Source organism: Etheostoma cragini, chromosome 12 (assembly GCF_013103735.1).
Source record: "Etheostoma cragini isolate CJK2018 chromosome 12, CSU_Ecrag_1.0, whole genome shotgun sequence".
Classification (NCBI taxonomy): domain Eukaryota; kingdom Metazoa; phylum Chordata; class Actinopteri; order Perciformes; family Percidae; genus Etheostoma; species Etheostoma cragini.
The window spans coordinates 25174817-25192889 of record NC_048418.1 but is presented as its reverse complement, the minus strand read 5'-3'; the positions used below and the strand labels follow the sequence as shown (position 1 = coordinate 25192889).

The following is an 18073-nucleotide window of genomic DNA, read 5'->3' as shown; positions in this document are numbered from 1 at the left end:
CCACAGGTCCTGAGGGACTCGGCTTCAGTATAACGTCCCGGGACGTTCCAATCGGCGGCTCAGCCCCCATCTACGTCAAGAACATTTTGCCTCGGGGAGCTGCCATCCAAGATGGCCGCCTCAAGGCAGGAGACAGGTTGCTGGAGGTGAGAAAGTGAATCTATACTGTAACGCTGTCCAAAATATGTGAAGATTTCCAGCTTTCTCTCCGTTTTAAACATGATATATTAGCAATTTGAATATTTCACCTCAGGCTAAGAAATGAATCCACACAGCCTCTCAAACAGGAAAGCCAGACACTGTGTTTTTTGTTTTTTTTAAACCATTAAGTTGCCTTATCTCTCAATAAATCCATGTACTTTGATTATTCACTATTTATTTACTTGGGCTCTCTGCTGACAGGATGCACGGTTTCTCTTCATTTCCTGTCTTTAACTTGCTTAGTAACAGGAAGTACCGGTCGTCTGTTTCTAGGACCAGAGATGGGACGAGATACAGAACTGTGTGTTCCTAACAGTACCTCACGATACAATCTTAACACGCTGCAGGCTAAACTTGATTCCTGTTTGGGTCTTTTCTTTATGTGTGTGGATGTTTTGAGAATCTCTTTCTTTCTTTTCAAAAATACATAATCATCAAAAACTCCTTTAAAAAATGAAACGGCTCAGAGAATAAATATAATAACACGTGGATCTCTGTAACAGAGCTGGAACAATTCCACACGTTGCTGTACAATAAACCGTCTATAAATAATTGCGATTAACAATATTTGTCTCTTGAAGTTGAATTTAAAAACATGTTTTCATTTATTAGTTATTTTTGAATGTTTCCCAGGGTACATCCTTTGGTTACATCTCTGTCATGTGACCCAGATAAATACACAGCTAATGACGAAAACCCCGCCTTTATTGTCATAAAAACATTTGTTGATATAAAGATATGCTGGTAACTTTAATTTCCTCGCGGGAGTCATCCCAAAGGGATTAATGAAGCTAAGTCTAAGTCTATATACGGTCAAGTGCCAACAACTATCAATAACTTATACAATTACAATTTGGCATATCTAAACAAAATCAACAATTAGCAGTAATATGCCTCAAGGACTAAACTAATCTTAGCAATTCATTTCAGTTTAACAAAGAAACCGTGATTATGTGAAAAATGGTCAATTAAGTTGTTACAATGACGTAATAATTGTTCCAGGACTGATTCAGCTGCTGTGTGTTGTGTTCAGGTGAACGGAGTGGACCTGAATGGGCGCACCCAGGAGGAGGTGGTGTCACTGCTCAGGGCCACGCCCATGGGCGGTGCCGTGGGGCTGCTGGTTCTACGCCAGGAGGACACCTTCCTCCTCCGAGACACGGTACGTTGGCCGTTCTCCACCTCCGTCACAACATCCCTTCAATTCAACATCATTGCATATTGTCCTCCTATTGTGGGTGTGCTCTTACTGTACGTGCAAAAGTGTCAGTTTGGGCTTTATTTTTTACTTTTTTTTACTTTTTTATTATTTTTTGCTGTCACGAGGGCCGTTAATCCCCGCAGTGAGTGGCGTGTTGTCTCCTCATTTTGCAGCTAACACAACACGCTAGCCGAGCATGCAGATTGATTGTCCCGCTCCGCCGCTGCACTCCTCTCTATTACCGAGCTGCCTCCACCCTCAGAGGAAACCTGTAGCGCTCAATCTTTTCTCTCTCTCCTTTCACCCTCTCCTTCCCTCTCGCTTTCACTCCATCTCTGTCCGTCTTTATCCTTCTCCCCTCTCATTCCCCTTCTCCAGTTCCCTTTCTACCTCTTGCTTTGTTTGCTTACCTTCTCCGTGTCTGCGTTTCCATCTCACTGTGTTCTGCCTCCCGAGCTGATTTGTTAGAGTGATGGATGTGGGGACGGACAGACAGACGGACGGAGGGCAGGTAGAGGGCACAGAGTGAAAAACACACTTAGCTTGAATATCAATCAGGCCAAATCAACACATGATATCGTACAAACAGATGTGTGTTTGTGTGTCTCTGTGTGTGTGTGCTTGTGTGTGTGTGTGTGTGTGTCTCTCTCTGTCTGTGTGTGTCTCCGTGTGTGTGTGTGTGCGCGCTACTGCTGTCACTCAGTCTGGACAGATCCCACTCACAGCTTGCTCAGTATTTCATGCTAACCTCTGCTAATTTGGTTGGTACATTTGTTTCCTTGCCTCAAGGTTGTGTTTTTACAAGACACCTGATGTCAACCTTAATCATCTCTGCAGTAAAGCAGGATGGATTCGCGGCACATCTGGACCCACCTCAAAGCTGCTTGTTGAGTGATGTCATAATGGCTTAGACCAAATCAAGGGAGCAGAAAACGGAGGTTTTAAGTGTAGTTTGTTTTCTCGATGTTAGCGAGCTTTAACCTTTGTGTTGTTGTTGGGGTTTCAGGGTTTATTAAAACTAGAGCCAGGCCGATATTATCGGCTGATATTAGGCATTTTCCATCAGTATCAGCATTTATGATGGCAGATAAATTAATTGAAAATTAAAAAAAGAAACGGACAAAACGCCCTTCAACCATGTTATGAGTGATGGCGTTACATAGTCTGTCCACCAGAGGACGCTCTACAGCGTCCCTGTTAGTGATGGCGTTGCATAGTCTGTCCACCAGAGGACGCTCTACAACGTCCCTGTTAGTGTTGGCGTTACATAGTCTGTCCACCAGAGGACGCTCTACAACGTCCCTGTTAGTGATGGTGTTGCATAGTCTGTCCACCAGAGGACGCTCTACAACGTCCCTGTTAGTGATGGTGTTGCATAGTCTGTCCACCAGAGGACGCTCTACAACGTCTCTGTTGACAACACTCGTATTTAACCCTTTAAGTTTAATATCTTAAGTTTGTATTTTTATATATTTTATTTATCAGAATGTTAACATATTTTAATGTTCCTCTGTTTATTTTTAAACTGCGTTATCATATTATTTTAGTGAAAACTCGTAACTACAAAGAACTTATGTTAAGGAAATCTGTTTGTTTTGTTACATGTTCCTGGATTATTTTTTTTCAATATGTATAAATCAGCCGATATATCAGAATATCCGATTTTCGGGCTCTAATTTCAACCAAATTGCCCAAACATTACACAGGATAATGGAATGTAAAGTTAATGATTACTTCTATTGATTTTTGGGTGTTTCAATTTTATAGCATTAAAAAAAAAAAAGTGGTATGACTTGAACGGTGATTGACTCAACAACATTCTGATTTGGTCGATTAGTCAAAATAATTCATAATTTGCTCTTCTTTTTACTCAAAATTAAATATCGTGTCATTTAGATTAAGTTTATCCTTTTAAAAAAGGTCAAAAGCATAGAAACTGTCCCTCTCAGCAGTCACCGGGGCCATTAGAGGCTCACGCAATCAATCGCTTGCAAGTGGTGTCAATCAACGGACTTTTTGGTGACAATTATCAGAGCGAGCGATGCAGAGGAGACTGTTGGCTGGCTGTCGCCGCGGGCCGGGCTAGATGAGAGGAGCTGCCGCGCTGGTCGATGCTCATCTGGAGATTAGAGCGGGGCTTTGAGTCCGGCTGACTCCGCGGAGCTGGTACTTAGATGGCAGGATTTATTAGATCTGGGGGTGTCAGGTGGGGGGGTGGAAAGGGCGATTTGTCAGCGTCGAGATGTCACTCGAGGGAGGTTAGGTCCAGGGCACAAAGTGAGCAGTCACAGTCTTTATTCAAAGCATTTGTCTCACGGGTGTTAGAGCTGGGGAAGACTAAACAGTCTGTCAGTTAAAAATAACAATATACCAATAAAACAACAGGCTACGTGGCCAAATGGAGCTTAATCAAAACAGGAGAGAGACCAGTGTAAACAGCACATAAGTATGAATTCAAAATGGCAGTTACTAAGCTTTAAATATTAAACCTAATGCAGTGTAATGAAACGATAAAGTCAACAGCTGCTGTATTATTTGTGCAGCTACCACATGCAGCAGGTGTAAAAGAAGGGGCCTGACATTTCATTCCCTAATGTTTATGACTAGGGTTGAGCATTGTTTTGATTTAAAAATATTTATTCCATTCCCATTCTTCCATTGGATTCCGGATCATATTGATTCAGATTCTTTGAGGCAGCGTTGGAACGGGCCACGGGCTTATTTCACCGAGAAGAGGAACATGTTGTTGGGATTCCAAGGTGATTGACAGTGTTCCCGGGCTCTTTCATCATAAAATAAAGCCACATCAGAGCGCCCCCTACTGTGCTCCATGGCTGCAATACAGCAAGCCCCTGGAAGCACGGGTCGCTATGGAAACCCAAACTAGCGTGTGTTAAATTTGGAACAAATGATTGGATTCAAAACCACATTTTCCCAGCGATTCCAATAAAAACGATTCCATTGTGATTTCTGAACCGGCCAAAGCCAATCGGTGATCTGTGATTGGACAGGCTTAGCAGCCTGTTTTATCACTCATTATCCATCTCGCAAATAACATTTAATGATGCAATTGGTTATTGAGCTTTCCACATTAAAGGTAGTCTAACAAAAGAATTGCTTTGCAAATTTCTATTACTATTAGGGATGCACGGTATGAGGAAAATATGCGATAATGTTGAATATCGGGTTAACAATAATACTTGCGATATGGACAGATATGTGTGCTCAGTACTGCTGCTTTGTGCTCTGCTATAATACAACAAACTGCTTGTTTAATTTAAACAAATGAAAGGAAATTATTTCTAACATTCTTTTATTAAACCAATTCAACATTGAATTAAATATCAAAGGTAGCACTAAACAAAGAATGCATTGTAAAGTGCAGTTTTTGCATTGCACCAGTTAACATTGCAATGACGATTACAAAACAATATATTGTGCAGCCCCAATGACTATGACAACATGCTTTTATATATCTGGCACATGTGAGGCAGCATCATTCGTCATCAGTTGTTCATTGATAGAGAGAGAGCGCTGTTCATTTCCAGCAGATTGTTTGAAGATTACATTGTCAGCTTTAAGTATAAAATCAATTATTTTGCCCGAAAATATGTGCAGAACATATATTTTTCCATCTTGAGTAGGACAGCGTGCACATAGAGAGACCAAACTGTGCAAATGTTCAAAGAGCAGTGCTGCTCACCAGAGAAAGTCTTGTTCAAAGTGTCCATCATTCAATACATGTTTCAATAATTATTGCACAGATCAGGGTGTGTAAATGCTTTTTTCAAACCTCAGGCAGAAATACTCCATAAGTCCACTAAATACTTCCTTTTGCTGGTAAAGTGTATTGCTGTGAGCTCATTTAGGTCACTTGCATGTGGTGAAGGATTGTGGGTGAAGTGAGAGGCTGGACAGTGAGAGGACACTGGTTGGAGAGACTCTAGAGAGTAAATCAAACTGTAAAGGCACCAGGGTTCAACAAGAGGAACCCATCCGCCCTTTCCTCACTAGAGACTGGGACGTTTTGTTTGTCCTTATAATTCAGTTGTTTCTGACCCCCGGTTTATGTTTGAAGTCTGAGCACACACTACCCTGCCATCACTGCACAGCTGTCTGCTGAGATTGATCATTTTCATTTCCTGCATCTTTATTTACTTATCACACTGCTTCCACTCATCCATACATTTATCTTTTCACAGCTTCTTGTGTGCTGGACTTTTATTACTGTTGTCAATAAATACGTGTGCTTGATTACTTTTGGTTCTTCTGCTCCCCCACCCCCTCTCTCTTCTAGAATGCTGAGCCCCAGATGCAAAGCCCCCGAGATGTGGTAAGACTTCACCCCAACACTAGCCTGCAATCAAACCCACTTCCCCAAACCTCTTCCTCCTCTTCCTCTGCACGGATGTTATTATCCCTGCTCAGAGAAACACCCCATGTTGTCCGCCAGTTGGGATAAAAGCAATATCTGATGCATGCATCCTGAGCCCACTAGTAAACTAGGTGGGCAATCAAAGTGCAAGTCACTAGTCATGCATATACATTTTACTCAGTAACACTAATTTTAATCTCCATCCACAGTTGCTCTAACAAATCACAATTTCATGGTTCATCAGTATGGATTGTTCAGGCTGCGCTGCAGAATAATTCGCTCCATCACTCCCCTCGGAGCTGTATCTGTCGGTGAAGGTGGAAACACACGGGGCTTGCTTTATTTGTCGGCCGGGGATAGGGTTGTCAGTTTGGCCGTCTAGCAGCAGACTCGCTCTGATATGGGGGGTGAATAACAAACAGTCTGTTTAGTTTGGGGTTTTACTTTATTGAGGGAGAAAAATGCAGTCGGAGCCAAACACACACAGACAACCTTGACACATGACGCCATCTGTAACAGTGGCACTTGACATATATAGCCTCGTATATCAAATCCATAAATACCCAAGCACCGCATGCATAATCTTGGTACTGTGCCCTGCAGATAGTAGTTCTAGTATGGTAATCTACCTTCTGTGAACAATCAGCTGCCGACTCTTACTGTTATAGTAACAGGGACAACTCTGCAGTCAGCCTCACAAACAAGGCTCCTGTCCTCTACGCCGCACCCCCACCCCCACCCCTCACCACTAGCCACTACACTCTGCACTAGCCTCCATCCTGGACCGTATATCTGCCCATAGCACACAGTGGTTAAACTACTTGAACTAGATTTTATAAATACTGTATTTTTGTCTTTTTCTGTATTTATTTTGTATTCTTATTAAGGTTTAATATGTTTGTCTGTATCTATGCACCCAATCACCAAGGCAAATTCTATGTAGTTCCACTACTGTGTCAATAAACTGCGTTCTAATTCAGATTCTACAGTAACGTCTCCATGGCGTGAACGTTACTCGTCACAACGTCTCCTTAAAGCTTCCTCACCGCAGCAGCTGTTCAAAGCTCATCAGTCTTTACTGCTGAGATTAAAAGGCTATTCAGATTTCCATAACTCTCCCATTTTACATAGAGAACTTGAGTTGTAATTTACCAACCGCAGACTTCACGTCTTCACATCTGGCTCTACCTTCAGCTTCTATCTGGCCACGTGCAGCTAATTGGTTGCGTTCTGCGCGGCACGCTAGCAGTGCAATTGGCTGTTTAATTCGATTGGCGGTGTTACCTGCCAGCTGTATGGATGATCCTCATCTTCAAGGAACGTTATGGCAGGGCAGCTGGCACATGTCACACGTGCACACACACAGACTTGATGACTCGTATCACTCCATCAGCCTTAACATGAGTAGAGAAAGAGTTTGAGTTCTACCACTGCTGCATTTTTAGGCTCCATTATAATTGCTGCGTTTTGGGGCAACAGTTCCCCCTCTCATTCCCCCTGCTCTGGCGTTTTCCCCTTCTCATTCCCCCTGCTCTGGTGTTCTCCCCTTCTCATTCCCCTTGCTCTAGCGTTTTCCCCTTCTCATTCCCCCTGCTCTGGTGTTCTCCCCTTCTCATTCCCCTTGCTCTAGCGTTTTCCCCTTCTAATCCGCCTCGCTCTGGCGTTTTCCCCTTCTCATTCCCCCTGCTCTGGTGTAATCCATTCTAAGGCACTACACTTTCCAAGATGCACAGGTACCTTGAATGATAAAATATTTCAAACAAAGTTTGTACACACACACACACACACACACACACACACACACACACACACACACACACACTCACACACTAGTTGAGCCTCTCTCCTCTTCCTCACCCTTTCCTGGAACACCGACCGCCATATAATGGATCCAGTTCCTTTCAGATGCTATCTGTTGTCAGGCGCCTCATTTTAAACATCTCGCTGCCAACAGCAGCAGCAGCAGAGGCACCGTAATGGTGCACAGCTTTAGATGCAGGGTGTGCATCTAACAATGCAACAACGGAGGCTTTTAATGGACAAGCATCCCTTTTCAAATAATAGATGCCTTCTGAGTCGATTAGGAGAGAATTGGATGTTGAGAGGTTGGGCGGCAGATCATTTTTATTATCAGTCTCTTGAATTGAGTCTAAATAGTTTCAGGAAATTGTATAAAAAATGCTAAAAGTTCCCAGAGCCTAGGACTATGTTTGAAACCGTCAAAAATGGAAGTGTTGAAATGATCCAAAGCAAATATAAAGCTGCACATCTTCACATTTGAGAAACTGGAACCAATTTGCCAATTCTGTTTAACAACTTACTTAAATGTTAATGTAATCCTAATTTATTTTCATTAACCAAATAATAGTTCCAGCCGTGTGAAGAGAGATAACGATTCAGAGTAGGCCCCATTTAAGTTCAGTGAACTACAATTATACCAGGCAGCATTTGTGCCGAGTCGTAGTGAATCGTGATAACCTGCACAGTCACAGTATGCAAAGACACATGGGTAAAAGTTGGACCCCACATAGTTTTTAATGCACCCAATGAACAGAATAACAGTTATTCTTTGTCATACTGCTAATAGTGTGTTATCTGTATGCGTACATACAAAATGGATCCATTCAGACAGCTTGCATAAAGAGTTGATTTTAAAGTTGGAAGAAGAAAGACTTCTCAGTCAGCCTAAATGGATAATTAGGTATATCTGACCACTGAAGCTACGGCTTCATTCCTTCTATTTTTCATCTCTTTGTAAAGTAAAAAAAAAAATGCAATGAATGACAAAAAAACGGCAGAGTATGCTGTTTAGATGGCTTTTAGACCTGCAGGTTTACTGACACTCAGCCAGGGTTTTTGAGGTTGGCATGGCATGACTCATCCTGAGAGAGAGAGAGAGAGAGAGAGAGAGAGAGAGAGAGAGAGAGAGAGAGAGAGAGAGAGAGAGAGAGAGAGAGAGAGAGAGAGAGAGAGAGAGAGAGAGAGAGAGAGAGAGAGAGAGAGAGAGAGAGAGAGAGAGAGAGCGCTCCGTTGAGGGTTACACGGCAGACAAAATGCAACAACTGAAGTGGAAAAGCACTCACTTTGTGAAATCAGTCCAATGACCTGAAAATCCCCCCATGTTCCCAGTAGTCCACTAGAGGCTGTCATTAGTTGTGTGACACTGTTGTATTCACTTTTTTAAACCATATCAAACTTTTTCCACTTCCCTGTTTGTGTACAGCAAAGCTAATCTCTACTTGATCCATTATCATTGCTTCGGTGCGTTTGTGTTCCTTCCAACTCCTCAGCCTTTACATTTCCCTCCTTAACCATCCGTGTTAAATACTTTGCCACCTCACTCTGTATTTTGTTCCTCATCACATTCCTGTGGTTTCTGTCTAAGTGGCCCTTGTGTCTAACATGTTAACTTTGACTGCTCCTTTTAGCATCCAAGGCAGCCCGTGACAGGCAGGAAACCCCATTGGCTGATTGAGGTAACTGCTGCATGACATCACCAGCTTGGGTCATTATGCGTTATAGGGAAAAGGGCATTAAAGGCAAATGAGATACTTTGTTTGGCTTCACAAATAGACGGGAGTCATTTAGCCAATCTGATGCGTTGCCAATGGTCTGTAGGAACAAAACACATTGTTGTGTTTTTCTCTTGTCTCTTTCTCAGCCACTCTTACCCTTTCTTCACTTTCATTTCCATTGTATCTCTCTTGTTTCTGTCTTTGTTACTTCCCTTCATCTGTCATTTTTACTCCATTCTTCCCCTCACACACTTAAGACACACTGAAAGAGGCAAATCCTCTTCCCTGCTCCTGGCTTCTACAATAGAGCACTGATCAAAGGCATCCGTCTTTACATGCCTGCCCTGATAGTTCCATAATGGGCCCATAACGTGAACATTGGGCTCTATTGTTTACGCCATTAGTCACACAGGCTTATGGAAAATTACTGAAGTGCTATATTGAAAAGCCCTCAGCAGTGGCAGCAGCAACACCGTGCCAAGATGCTATCTATCACACGTGCATGTTTCCTCTCCCCTCTGCACACAAAGCTGCTATGAAATGGCAATCTGCTAGCTCGTTGTACTGTAATGATACAGGTTTAACTGATGACAGGATGAAGCATTCAGCATAGCGCAACATGTGTTGGCTGCTCATGACTCAGCATTGATATTTTATATCCGTAGAGCTCAACACTGACCGCCCACTTTTTCAACGGCTCTGGTTCCGGAAGTGTTTTTCCCCATTCACCTGTTTCATTGACATTTCAAAAATGGCCCCTATAAAGACGTATAAGCATGGAACCAAGGCAACGAGATGAATTGTGACGATATACAAATATAATATTTGATTCTGCGTAAGACTTGAATGGTAGAAGCTTACTCTTGCTGTTTGTGTTATTGGTGAGCGTGTCCGTGGAAACAGCGAGATGGACCAATCAGAGACGCCGTTAACGTTTAGGATTGTAGGTAGTGTAGTTTACCTCTATAAGATCATGAATAAAGCATTTGTTTCTTTATACAAGTTTGGTTTGATACGGACCTCTAGCTTCTACAGGAACTGAAACTTTTGTTACACAGCCTTGTGACCTGGGGTCAGTCTACCTCCGAGGGTTTAGACATTATCGCTAATAATCAAAATCCATATAGAGAAATTCAATGGGATTGTTGTTTCGGGAACCCCACTGTTGAGCTCTATAGGTGTGGTGGCTTTGCATAGGATGACGTGGTGGATGAATAAATAAATAGCTGCTTTTACCTAAGTACATGATCTGGATACCTCTGCTTGTGTGCATAAGGTAGAGTTTCTCACATAACAGAGATTCATTATAATAGTAACATAACTTTGTATCATTATTAGCACAATAGGATAGCCCCAGTGATTAATGGCTGCAGCCTTGTAGCGGCCGGCTGTTTTCTGTAGCAACCTCTTGGTGACACAAATGAGTCAATCACTGAGGGCTGTTGTACCACAGGAAAGGCTCTCCTGCTTAATTAAAGTGATGTTTCAAGCTGCCACCTGCCCCCCCCCCACACACACACACACACATACACACACACACAAACACACACACACTACAACCACCCGTACAGCCCACTCCACACACACACTCGCAGTATACAGTTACAAACATGGACTATACTTTTTATACATTACAAACTCTGTAACACCCAAGCCATATGGTGCACTTCACACAAACATACCTCAGGTGCACATACACAACTACACATTCACACTTAAGTAGACTCACACACCAGCGCACACATACGCGGAGAGACAATTACACCAGCAGCTGCTGGTGTAATTGCTCGGGTTTGGATGAGGTTATAAATGGTTTCTAGTGGGTTGTGGAGCTCTCAAGAGCGAGCCACATAGAGTTGGACTGTCCCAAGGGAGAGAGAGCTGAAGAGAAACCAGCTGATTCATTTGGGACAGAAAGTGAGGTGTGTGTGTGTGTGTGTGTGTGTGTGTGTGTGTGTGTGTGTGTGTGTGTGTGTGTGTGTGTGTGTGTGTGTGTGTGTGTGTGTGTGTGTGTGTGTGTGTGTGTGTGTGTGTGTGTGTGTGTGTGTGTGTGTTGGTAGTTGAAGGGGTGTCTGCAGGCACGTACACCATATATAAGGATGACATTTGAGGGCACATGCTGTCTTGTGTTAGTGTGCTTGTACTGACACATATCCACCTATAGATGCATACAGGCCTGCATCTCTCTCGGACACACACACACACACACACCTGCCTGTCTTCCTCCTTTCCTCCATGCTGTGCCACAGGTATTTGATATTCATGGTCTATCAGCATGGAGCTTCAGTGAGACGTGTCAGAAAGAGTGAGAGGAGAGAGGAGAGGGGAGTGAGGGTAAGAGAGAGTCTAAAATCAGAGTTGGAAATTGTGGAAAACAGAATAAAAGATAACAAAGAGACTGGAAGACAGCTGACGACCGGTAGAGAGCATTGGGATTTGTTTTGAGTCCCCATCCTTTTGGTCGTCTAGAGGAGAGGGATGAGGAGGGAGATAATGGGTGAGAATGGGATTGGTATGGAAATGTAGGAAGGGAGGAATAGGGAGAGAGAGAGTATGAATAAAGAGAAATAGATAGTGGTACAGCGGGAAGCCAACAAAGCTCTCCAAGCCTGACTCCCCTTGACTAATAACACCCCTTTGCTGCTTCCTTCTCACCCCTCTCTGTCACTAACCCCTTTTTTTATATGATTTGGAGAAGTTTGGCGATCAGTTGGTAAAAGAAAATGATTACTGAATCTTCTTAGGGGGCTGAGAAAAAAGGTATGGGCTGCTGTTTACAGTTATGGGGCCGCATGGCATGACAATCATGTGGTGTTAAATGGCTGGTCGGCCCAAATGGCCCAGATACCAGATTACCAGTCCTTCACTGGGTCTCCTTTAAAAAAAAACAACTCATGATTACAGTCTACTGTACGTGCTTTTCTGTTTCTGTTGTCAGGCAACTGTACAAGCAGGAAATGTGCCCCTGGCTTGTAGATGCCACCTGTTACCCAGACAAACAGGACTGTATGTCCTATGATGCTGTGCTAAGATGTCGGTCAAATCAAGTCTTCATTAAGGTCACTGAGCATGCTTGGGTTTTCCAAAAGCTGGATTTATCTCTACCACACTAAAATGTGAGGTTGGTATTTTCAGAAGGTTTAGAAAATGCTCTGTTTTGTATAGCACACACACCAGCTTAGTGCCAAAAACAAAGAGGAAACGATGGCTCCTGATATTAATCGGTTAGTATGAACATACTCTGAAAATGAAATGGCAGGATGAAGAAAGAGAAAATAGGGGGACAAGGCAGAGATGGTAAAAATGAGCGTATGAAAGGCGAGTCTGCACAGAAAAGAGCCTAAATAAGCCGTGGGAGATGGTTTGGAGAAAGCAAAATAAAGAACTGAGCAGTGTAAAGAGACAGGTGAAAAAGGTAGGGGTAGAGAAAGAAAAGGGTGAGAGAGGCAGACGTACAGTGAAAGAGGTGGCAGTGTCTGTCTCCTTTTGTGTTCCACATGGTTTCCTCTTTTCTGTCAGCCTTTCATTCACACTCCCTCGCTCGCTCACTCTGTCATTGTCATTCTGGCAATTTCTCCTTCTTTTCCCCCTTTTCTTTTCGGCTTCTCGCCTTTTCACCCTCGCTCTATTTGTCGCCGTCCCTCCTCTCAAGCTCATCACTCTTCGACCTCCCCTCACCTTCTACCTCCTCCTCTTGGTTTCTTTCCTTCTTCCTCTGCCTGGGCTTTATGGGTTTCTCTTTTTGCTGCCTTCTCTCCTTCCTGTCCTCAGTACCATCAATCAAGTCATTTCAAATATCAAAGTACTGTATTTTTAAATGGCTAAATGTAAGGTAGGCAGGTAATCTGAGGAAAATGTCTCGTTTGGACTTTTCTGAACAATGTTGAGATTGTGACTATTCTCATAAATTCATCTGCAAGCCTGTTTTTTGTCTACATGGTTGAATAACTGATACTTTTTTGTGGTCAAGCTTTTACTATTAAGCATAACCACGCATTTCTATTTCTATGTAAAAGAAAAATCAAATAATAGTTGCTTGTTTTTTTCAGACCAGTCAGTTGGAAAAAGGCCAAAGTACAACAATACAATCATTGCTAATTTTCTATTGAAAAAGTAATACCTTTTTCTCATATTTAATGTGCAACTATTTACCTTTGTCGTGAGGGGGGGAGGTCGCTCACCAGGTACTGCAGGTCATGTCTGAACAGTAGAATATCGCTAATGATACACTGGTCAACTCTGCACTTTAGCTACTTTAGCTAAAGTGACGTTAGCTTCACAGACTGTCGGGCCAAGCTACTTCACAGCTTTAAATAAGTTGACTTCGCTTTTTAGAACAATGTGATACGATTAAAATATTGATATTTTAATAATAACTAGTGTTCACTTTCCATCAACCGTTATACAGGCTCGTATATGGTCAAGCTAACGGCTGACAACTTGTCCAAAATGAGCTAATGTTGCTCACTAGATTTACAACTTTAGTCCTTCTGAAGAAAGCGTTCTGGCTTAGCAAACATCAAAATGAGTTGTTTCTTTTCCCTCAAAATGCGTAAATAGTACAGACGAGTCAACCCCTCGCTATACAGATGTCAGCTCGTCACGTTAGCTACTTGAGCTAAAGTGACGTTAGCTTTACAGACTGTCACAAAATAATGATATGATAAGAAAAGGTTTCTGCTGCCAAGCTAACCGCTAAGTACTTTTTTCGTGAAGCCTCGTTCTGTGCTCGTTTGGACAACTCACAGAATTGCCACGACAGCTGTGTTTGCAGTAGTATTTTATGGCTGCACTATATTCAGTAAATACTTATAAAACTTGTTGCGTCTTACTGATGTTTTTTGCAGCGTATTTGATTTGTTAAAAAAAGCACATTAGTTAAAAACATCTCTCATTTTTTAGTTGTAATAATGAATTTTCTGTTCACTTGCAGTGTAAGAGGATTATGATGATGTTAGTGATTTTTAATGAGTTAGTCTTCAATTTATTTCCAGGCAGAATGACTTGGACTTGCAAAATAATTAAATTCTTGTTGTCTTACGTGTTATTATTCCTCAACATTCCCCATAAGCTGTGTCAGATCAAATTGGCTGTTTTTCCTTCTTTGTTTTTAATTTGATCTCAAATGTATTCCAGTTAGCATTCATTTGTCTTTCTAAAACATGCAGACACCCTGACAGTGCTCTCCTTCCTTCCTTCCTTCTTACCCCATACATCCTTGTTTTGCCCTTCTTCTTCTCTACTGTCTCCCCCCCCACCTCCTCCCCACTTTGCCTTTCCCTCCATCCCTCTTCCTCCCTCCTCTTTTCAACCCAGAGCAATTCCATCTCTCTCCCAGCAAACAAAGGGAGCTAATGACATGCTGACACCGAGCCCGATGATTGAATTCATTAGGCGTGCACAATAATTGCCAGGCATGAGTGTGCACGCACCCATCTATTCAGAGGACAGCTGTCAAATAACAAGCAAGAGAGAACAGCTTTTTATTGTTGAGCTGGAAGAGAGAGGGAAAATGAATATGGAGAAAGAGTGAGTGAAGCACCTGTTGTGAAGGGAGAGAGAGAGAGAGAGCACTCAGCATGCCAATTAGGCTGCTGGGTTCCTGCGGGGTTATTGGGAAGTTTACTGTGTGTGTGGTCGCTACCGCGATCCAGGTGCATAATGTGTATGAATTTGTTCTTTGGGTAGTGTGTTTCTTTCTAACCTCTTTGAGTTTTAGACCTTGGAAATAAAGACACTCTTAGTGTAGTGTGTTTAATCTTATCATGATAATGATTAGAATTAGGTTTTACTTGGTCAAATAAGTTTAGGACTTGGGTTTAGGCTTAACATCAAAAGTATGACTGCCCGGGGTTAAAGTCAGGGATGTAATACTGAGGGGCGTGTGTTTGCAGCCTAGGGATAAAAACAATAATGTAATTGTGTTATGTAATGTAATAAAACATGAAATACGTGTTGAGTTTACCTCATCGATGGCATTTTTAATCCAACTATAATCCCTACATTTTGTTATTTTAAATTCAAATGAATACATTATTGCGTTATGAGTAATAGTGAGTCAACAATGAGTTGATCGCAGTATGCACTCAATAATATGTTACTGGCAAAAAAGTCCTGACAGATATTAATTGAGACCAATATTTTAAAACCACTAGTTTCTATTCTTGGCTGAATGAAGTGTGCGGGGGTGCTGTGTACCTGCAGCTACTTCACAGTACAAGCTCTTAATCTGCATAAGTTTGGCTCTATGCCTTGCTTTGGCTGCACATGGCACACAAACAAGTGTTTAATTGGCAGCTGTGGCTTAGGAGGTAGAGCGGGTGGTCCACTGACCCATTGCAGGGTTGACTGGTCAGTTGAAAGCGGAATTACCGGTGGCACCGGAGCAATCCCAAAAGTGGAACGGTGTGGATATAGACTACCACGGGAACATGGGGAACGCACGGCAAGGCTGAAGGAGCTTTTGTTTTATTGCTTCTAGCTGGAAGAAATGCATGCATGTTTTTGCTTTACATAATTAAATACATGTCATGGTATGTTTTTAAATAGGTCTGTGATCTCCTGTTGCTGGGTCGGGTTATTAATCATATTTGATGGTAATCAGGGTACAATAGGTTTGTTTTTCTGTGAAAGTCTAGAATCTGAATCTGCCTGGGTTTTTCTTCCCCCTCTTCCAGAAGAACGAGGAGGACGAGTTGGTCCTGACCCCAGACGGGACCAGAGAGTTCCTGACCTTTGAGATCCCCCTCAGCGACTCCGGTTCAGCTGGGTTGGGTGTCAGCGTCAAAGGCAATCGCTCAAAGGAGAACCACGCTGACCTGGGCATCTTCGTCAAATCCATCATTAATGGAGGGGCAGCCTGCAAGGTACGGTACAGTCTGCAGTTATTAATACAGGCTTTGAGTGGAAATGAAAAAGATTTAAAGTGGGTATCTGTTTTTCTAAGAATCCTTTTTTGAAACCTTTTTTAAGAAATCAATCACTTAATCAACCTCTATTCATATAGCGTTTTACAGCAACCAATCGTCATCCAATGTGCTTTACATTAAGAATAAAACAACAGGCAAAAATAAATAAGTTTGGAGTTTTGATTTAAAATGAGCTACATCTGCAATAGTGAGAATGTCAGGTTCCAAACCCCCAGGCTTTATTGAACATCTTAACACCTCCTCAATAGGTCTCCACTTTGTCACAAGGGTGATGCAGAACAGGCAATAGGAAAGCTCTCTTTCCTTGAATTTCTTTGAAACTATTATGAAATTTTTGCCCAACAATGCCAGACATAAAGTGTCTAGAGCAGCTTTAATACCAACTTAAACATTGTGTTCTGCGTTTGGGTTGCGGCCACTACAAGTGGCTTCATTCAGCAGTGGAATTAGAAGACGAAATACCTATCTCTGCCTAACCTGATGCACCCCCCTTTATAGTGAGCTTCGGTCTCATCTATTCTACATAAACCCAACATCGTTGCACACAAAGACACACACTTCTCACACACACACGCACACGCACACGCACACACACACACACACGTTAAAGGTCATAGAATGCATTAAGTGTGACTTTCTGATATCTGTGGACAATCTGTCAGAAAGTGAAAGAAAAAGAGAGCGATGTCATGCAACAAATTGGGTACATTCAACTGAGTCGATGTTTAAAGTCGCTCCATATGTTCTCGGCAAGGAAAGTGAAGTAAAATGACTTTTCTCTTCCTCAGTAACTACAGTATAAAGCATAAAGAAAGACTTCATCGGCGATGAAACCTATTAACACAATGTGTGCTATTTTCCGTTGCTGTCTGTAGTGCTGCGCTGCTGCGGTCCATTTCAAAAGACTTTCAACTTAACTGTTTTCCCACAAACCAGCTTGTGTTGACAGAACATCATAATGGGCTTTAAGGCACTCTTACGCTAAGAGATTAGATCATAGAATCAGGATTCAGTCTGTGAGTGAGACAGTTAGTCTGATGAGATAAAGGTTCTTGTTAAACTGGGAGATGTTGTTGTGCTGTTTGGTAGTTGGAAAGTCACAGCCTGAACACCAAAACACTGTTCTTGCCCACCAACAGGACGGGCGGCTTCGAGTGAATGACCAGCTGATTGCTGTGAATGGGGAGTCCCTACTGGGCAAGACCAACCAGGACGCCATGGAGACGCTACGCAAGTCCATGTCAACGGAAGGCAACAAGCGCGGGATGATCCAGCTCATTGTGGCCAGACGAGTGGCCAAAAGAAATGAGGTGAGGAAACAAAAATGAAAGACTGATGGATTGAGACGGGCGTGTGCCTGTGAATTCTCGCCATTTAAACCGTTCTCAGAAGAGTAGGGACAACATTTAGGATGTACAGTATGTCTGAGTAGGATAAAGTCGGCGATACCTATGTAGATAGACATCAGAAAGTAAAAATACAATCAAATCAAATATCATGAGATTTTTGTTGAAATACCTCAATATTGATACCACAACGATATTGTAGTGTCTTCTGGGGACCGAGAACATTCTGGACTGCCGATGGAAATCGGAAGAATCCAAAGTACAAAGTGCTCGCTGACATGCTGTCTTTGGCTAACATGAAGGTGGTGGGGGGGCATGTTAACCTTTGTTATTGAGTAAGGGGGGGGGGGGTTGCTTCCATTCACCGTTGCTGCTCACATTTGTCTTTACCAGCTGATCTGGGATTTGAAGCAGAGTTCCAGATTGCAGTCTGGTCAATAACTTTTCTTTCTTTCGTCTGCGAGACGTGAGAGTTTGAGATAAATGAAATGGACATTTTGAAACAC

At 42.5% G+C, this 18073-nt stretch overlaps 1 protein-coding gene across 12 annotated transcripts in view; it reads left to right on the top strand.

Annotated features, from left to right (window-relative positions):
• The window catches only part of pard3ab (par-3 family cell polarity regulator alpha, b), a 229154-nt gene that overhangs the window by 119376 nt on the left and 91705 nt on the right, over window positions 1–18073 (top strand). For 9 of the 12 annotated variants that reach the window (XR_004658687.1, XM_034887133.1, XM_034887134.1 and 6 more), the window contains 6 exons: window positions 7–146; window positions 1235–1363; window positions 5700–5735; window positions 9206–9253; window positions 15970–16158; window positions 17361–17531. Coding sequence is in view for 11 of the 12 variants with exons in the window: in XM_034887133.1 (XP_034743024.1) it covers window positions 7–146; window positions 1235–1363; window positions 5700–5735; window positions 9206–9253; window positions 15970–16158; window positions 17361–17531 (713 nt within the window). In the remaining variant the exon portion in view is untranslated. The remainder of the gene's footprint in view (window positions 1–6; window positions 147–1234; window positions 1364–5699; window positions 5736–9205; window positions 9254–15969; window positions 16159–17360; window positions 17532–18073) is intronic. The other 3 variants (XM_034887130.1, XM_034887128.1, XM_034887127.1) reach the window with 1 other exon arrangement.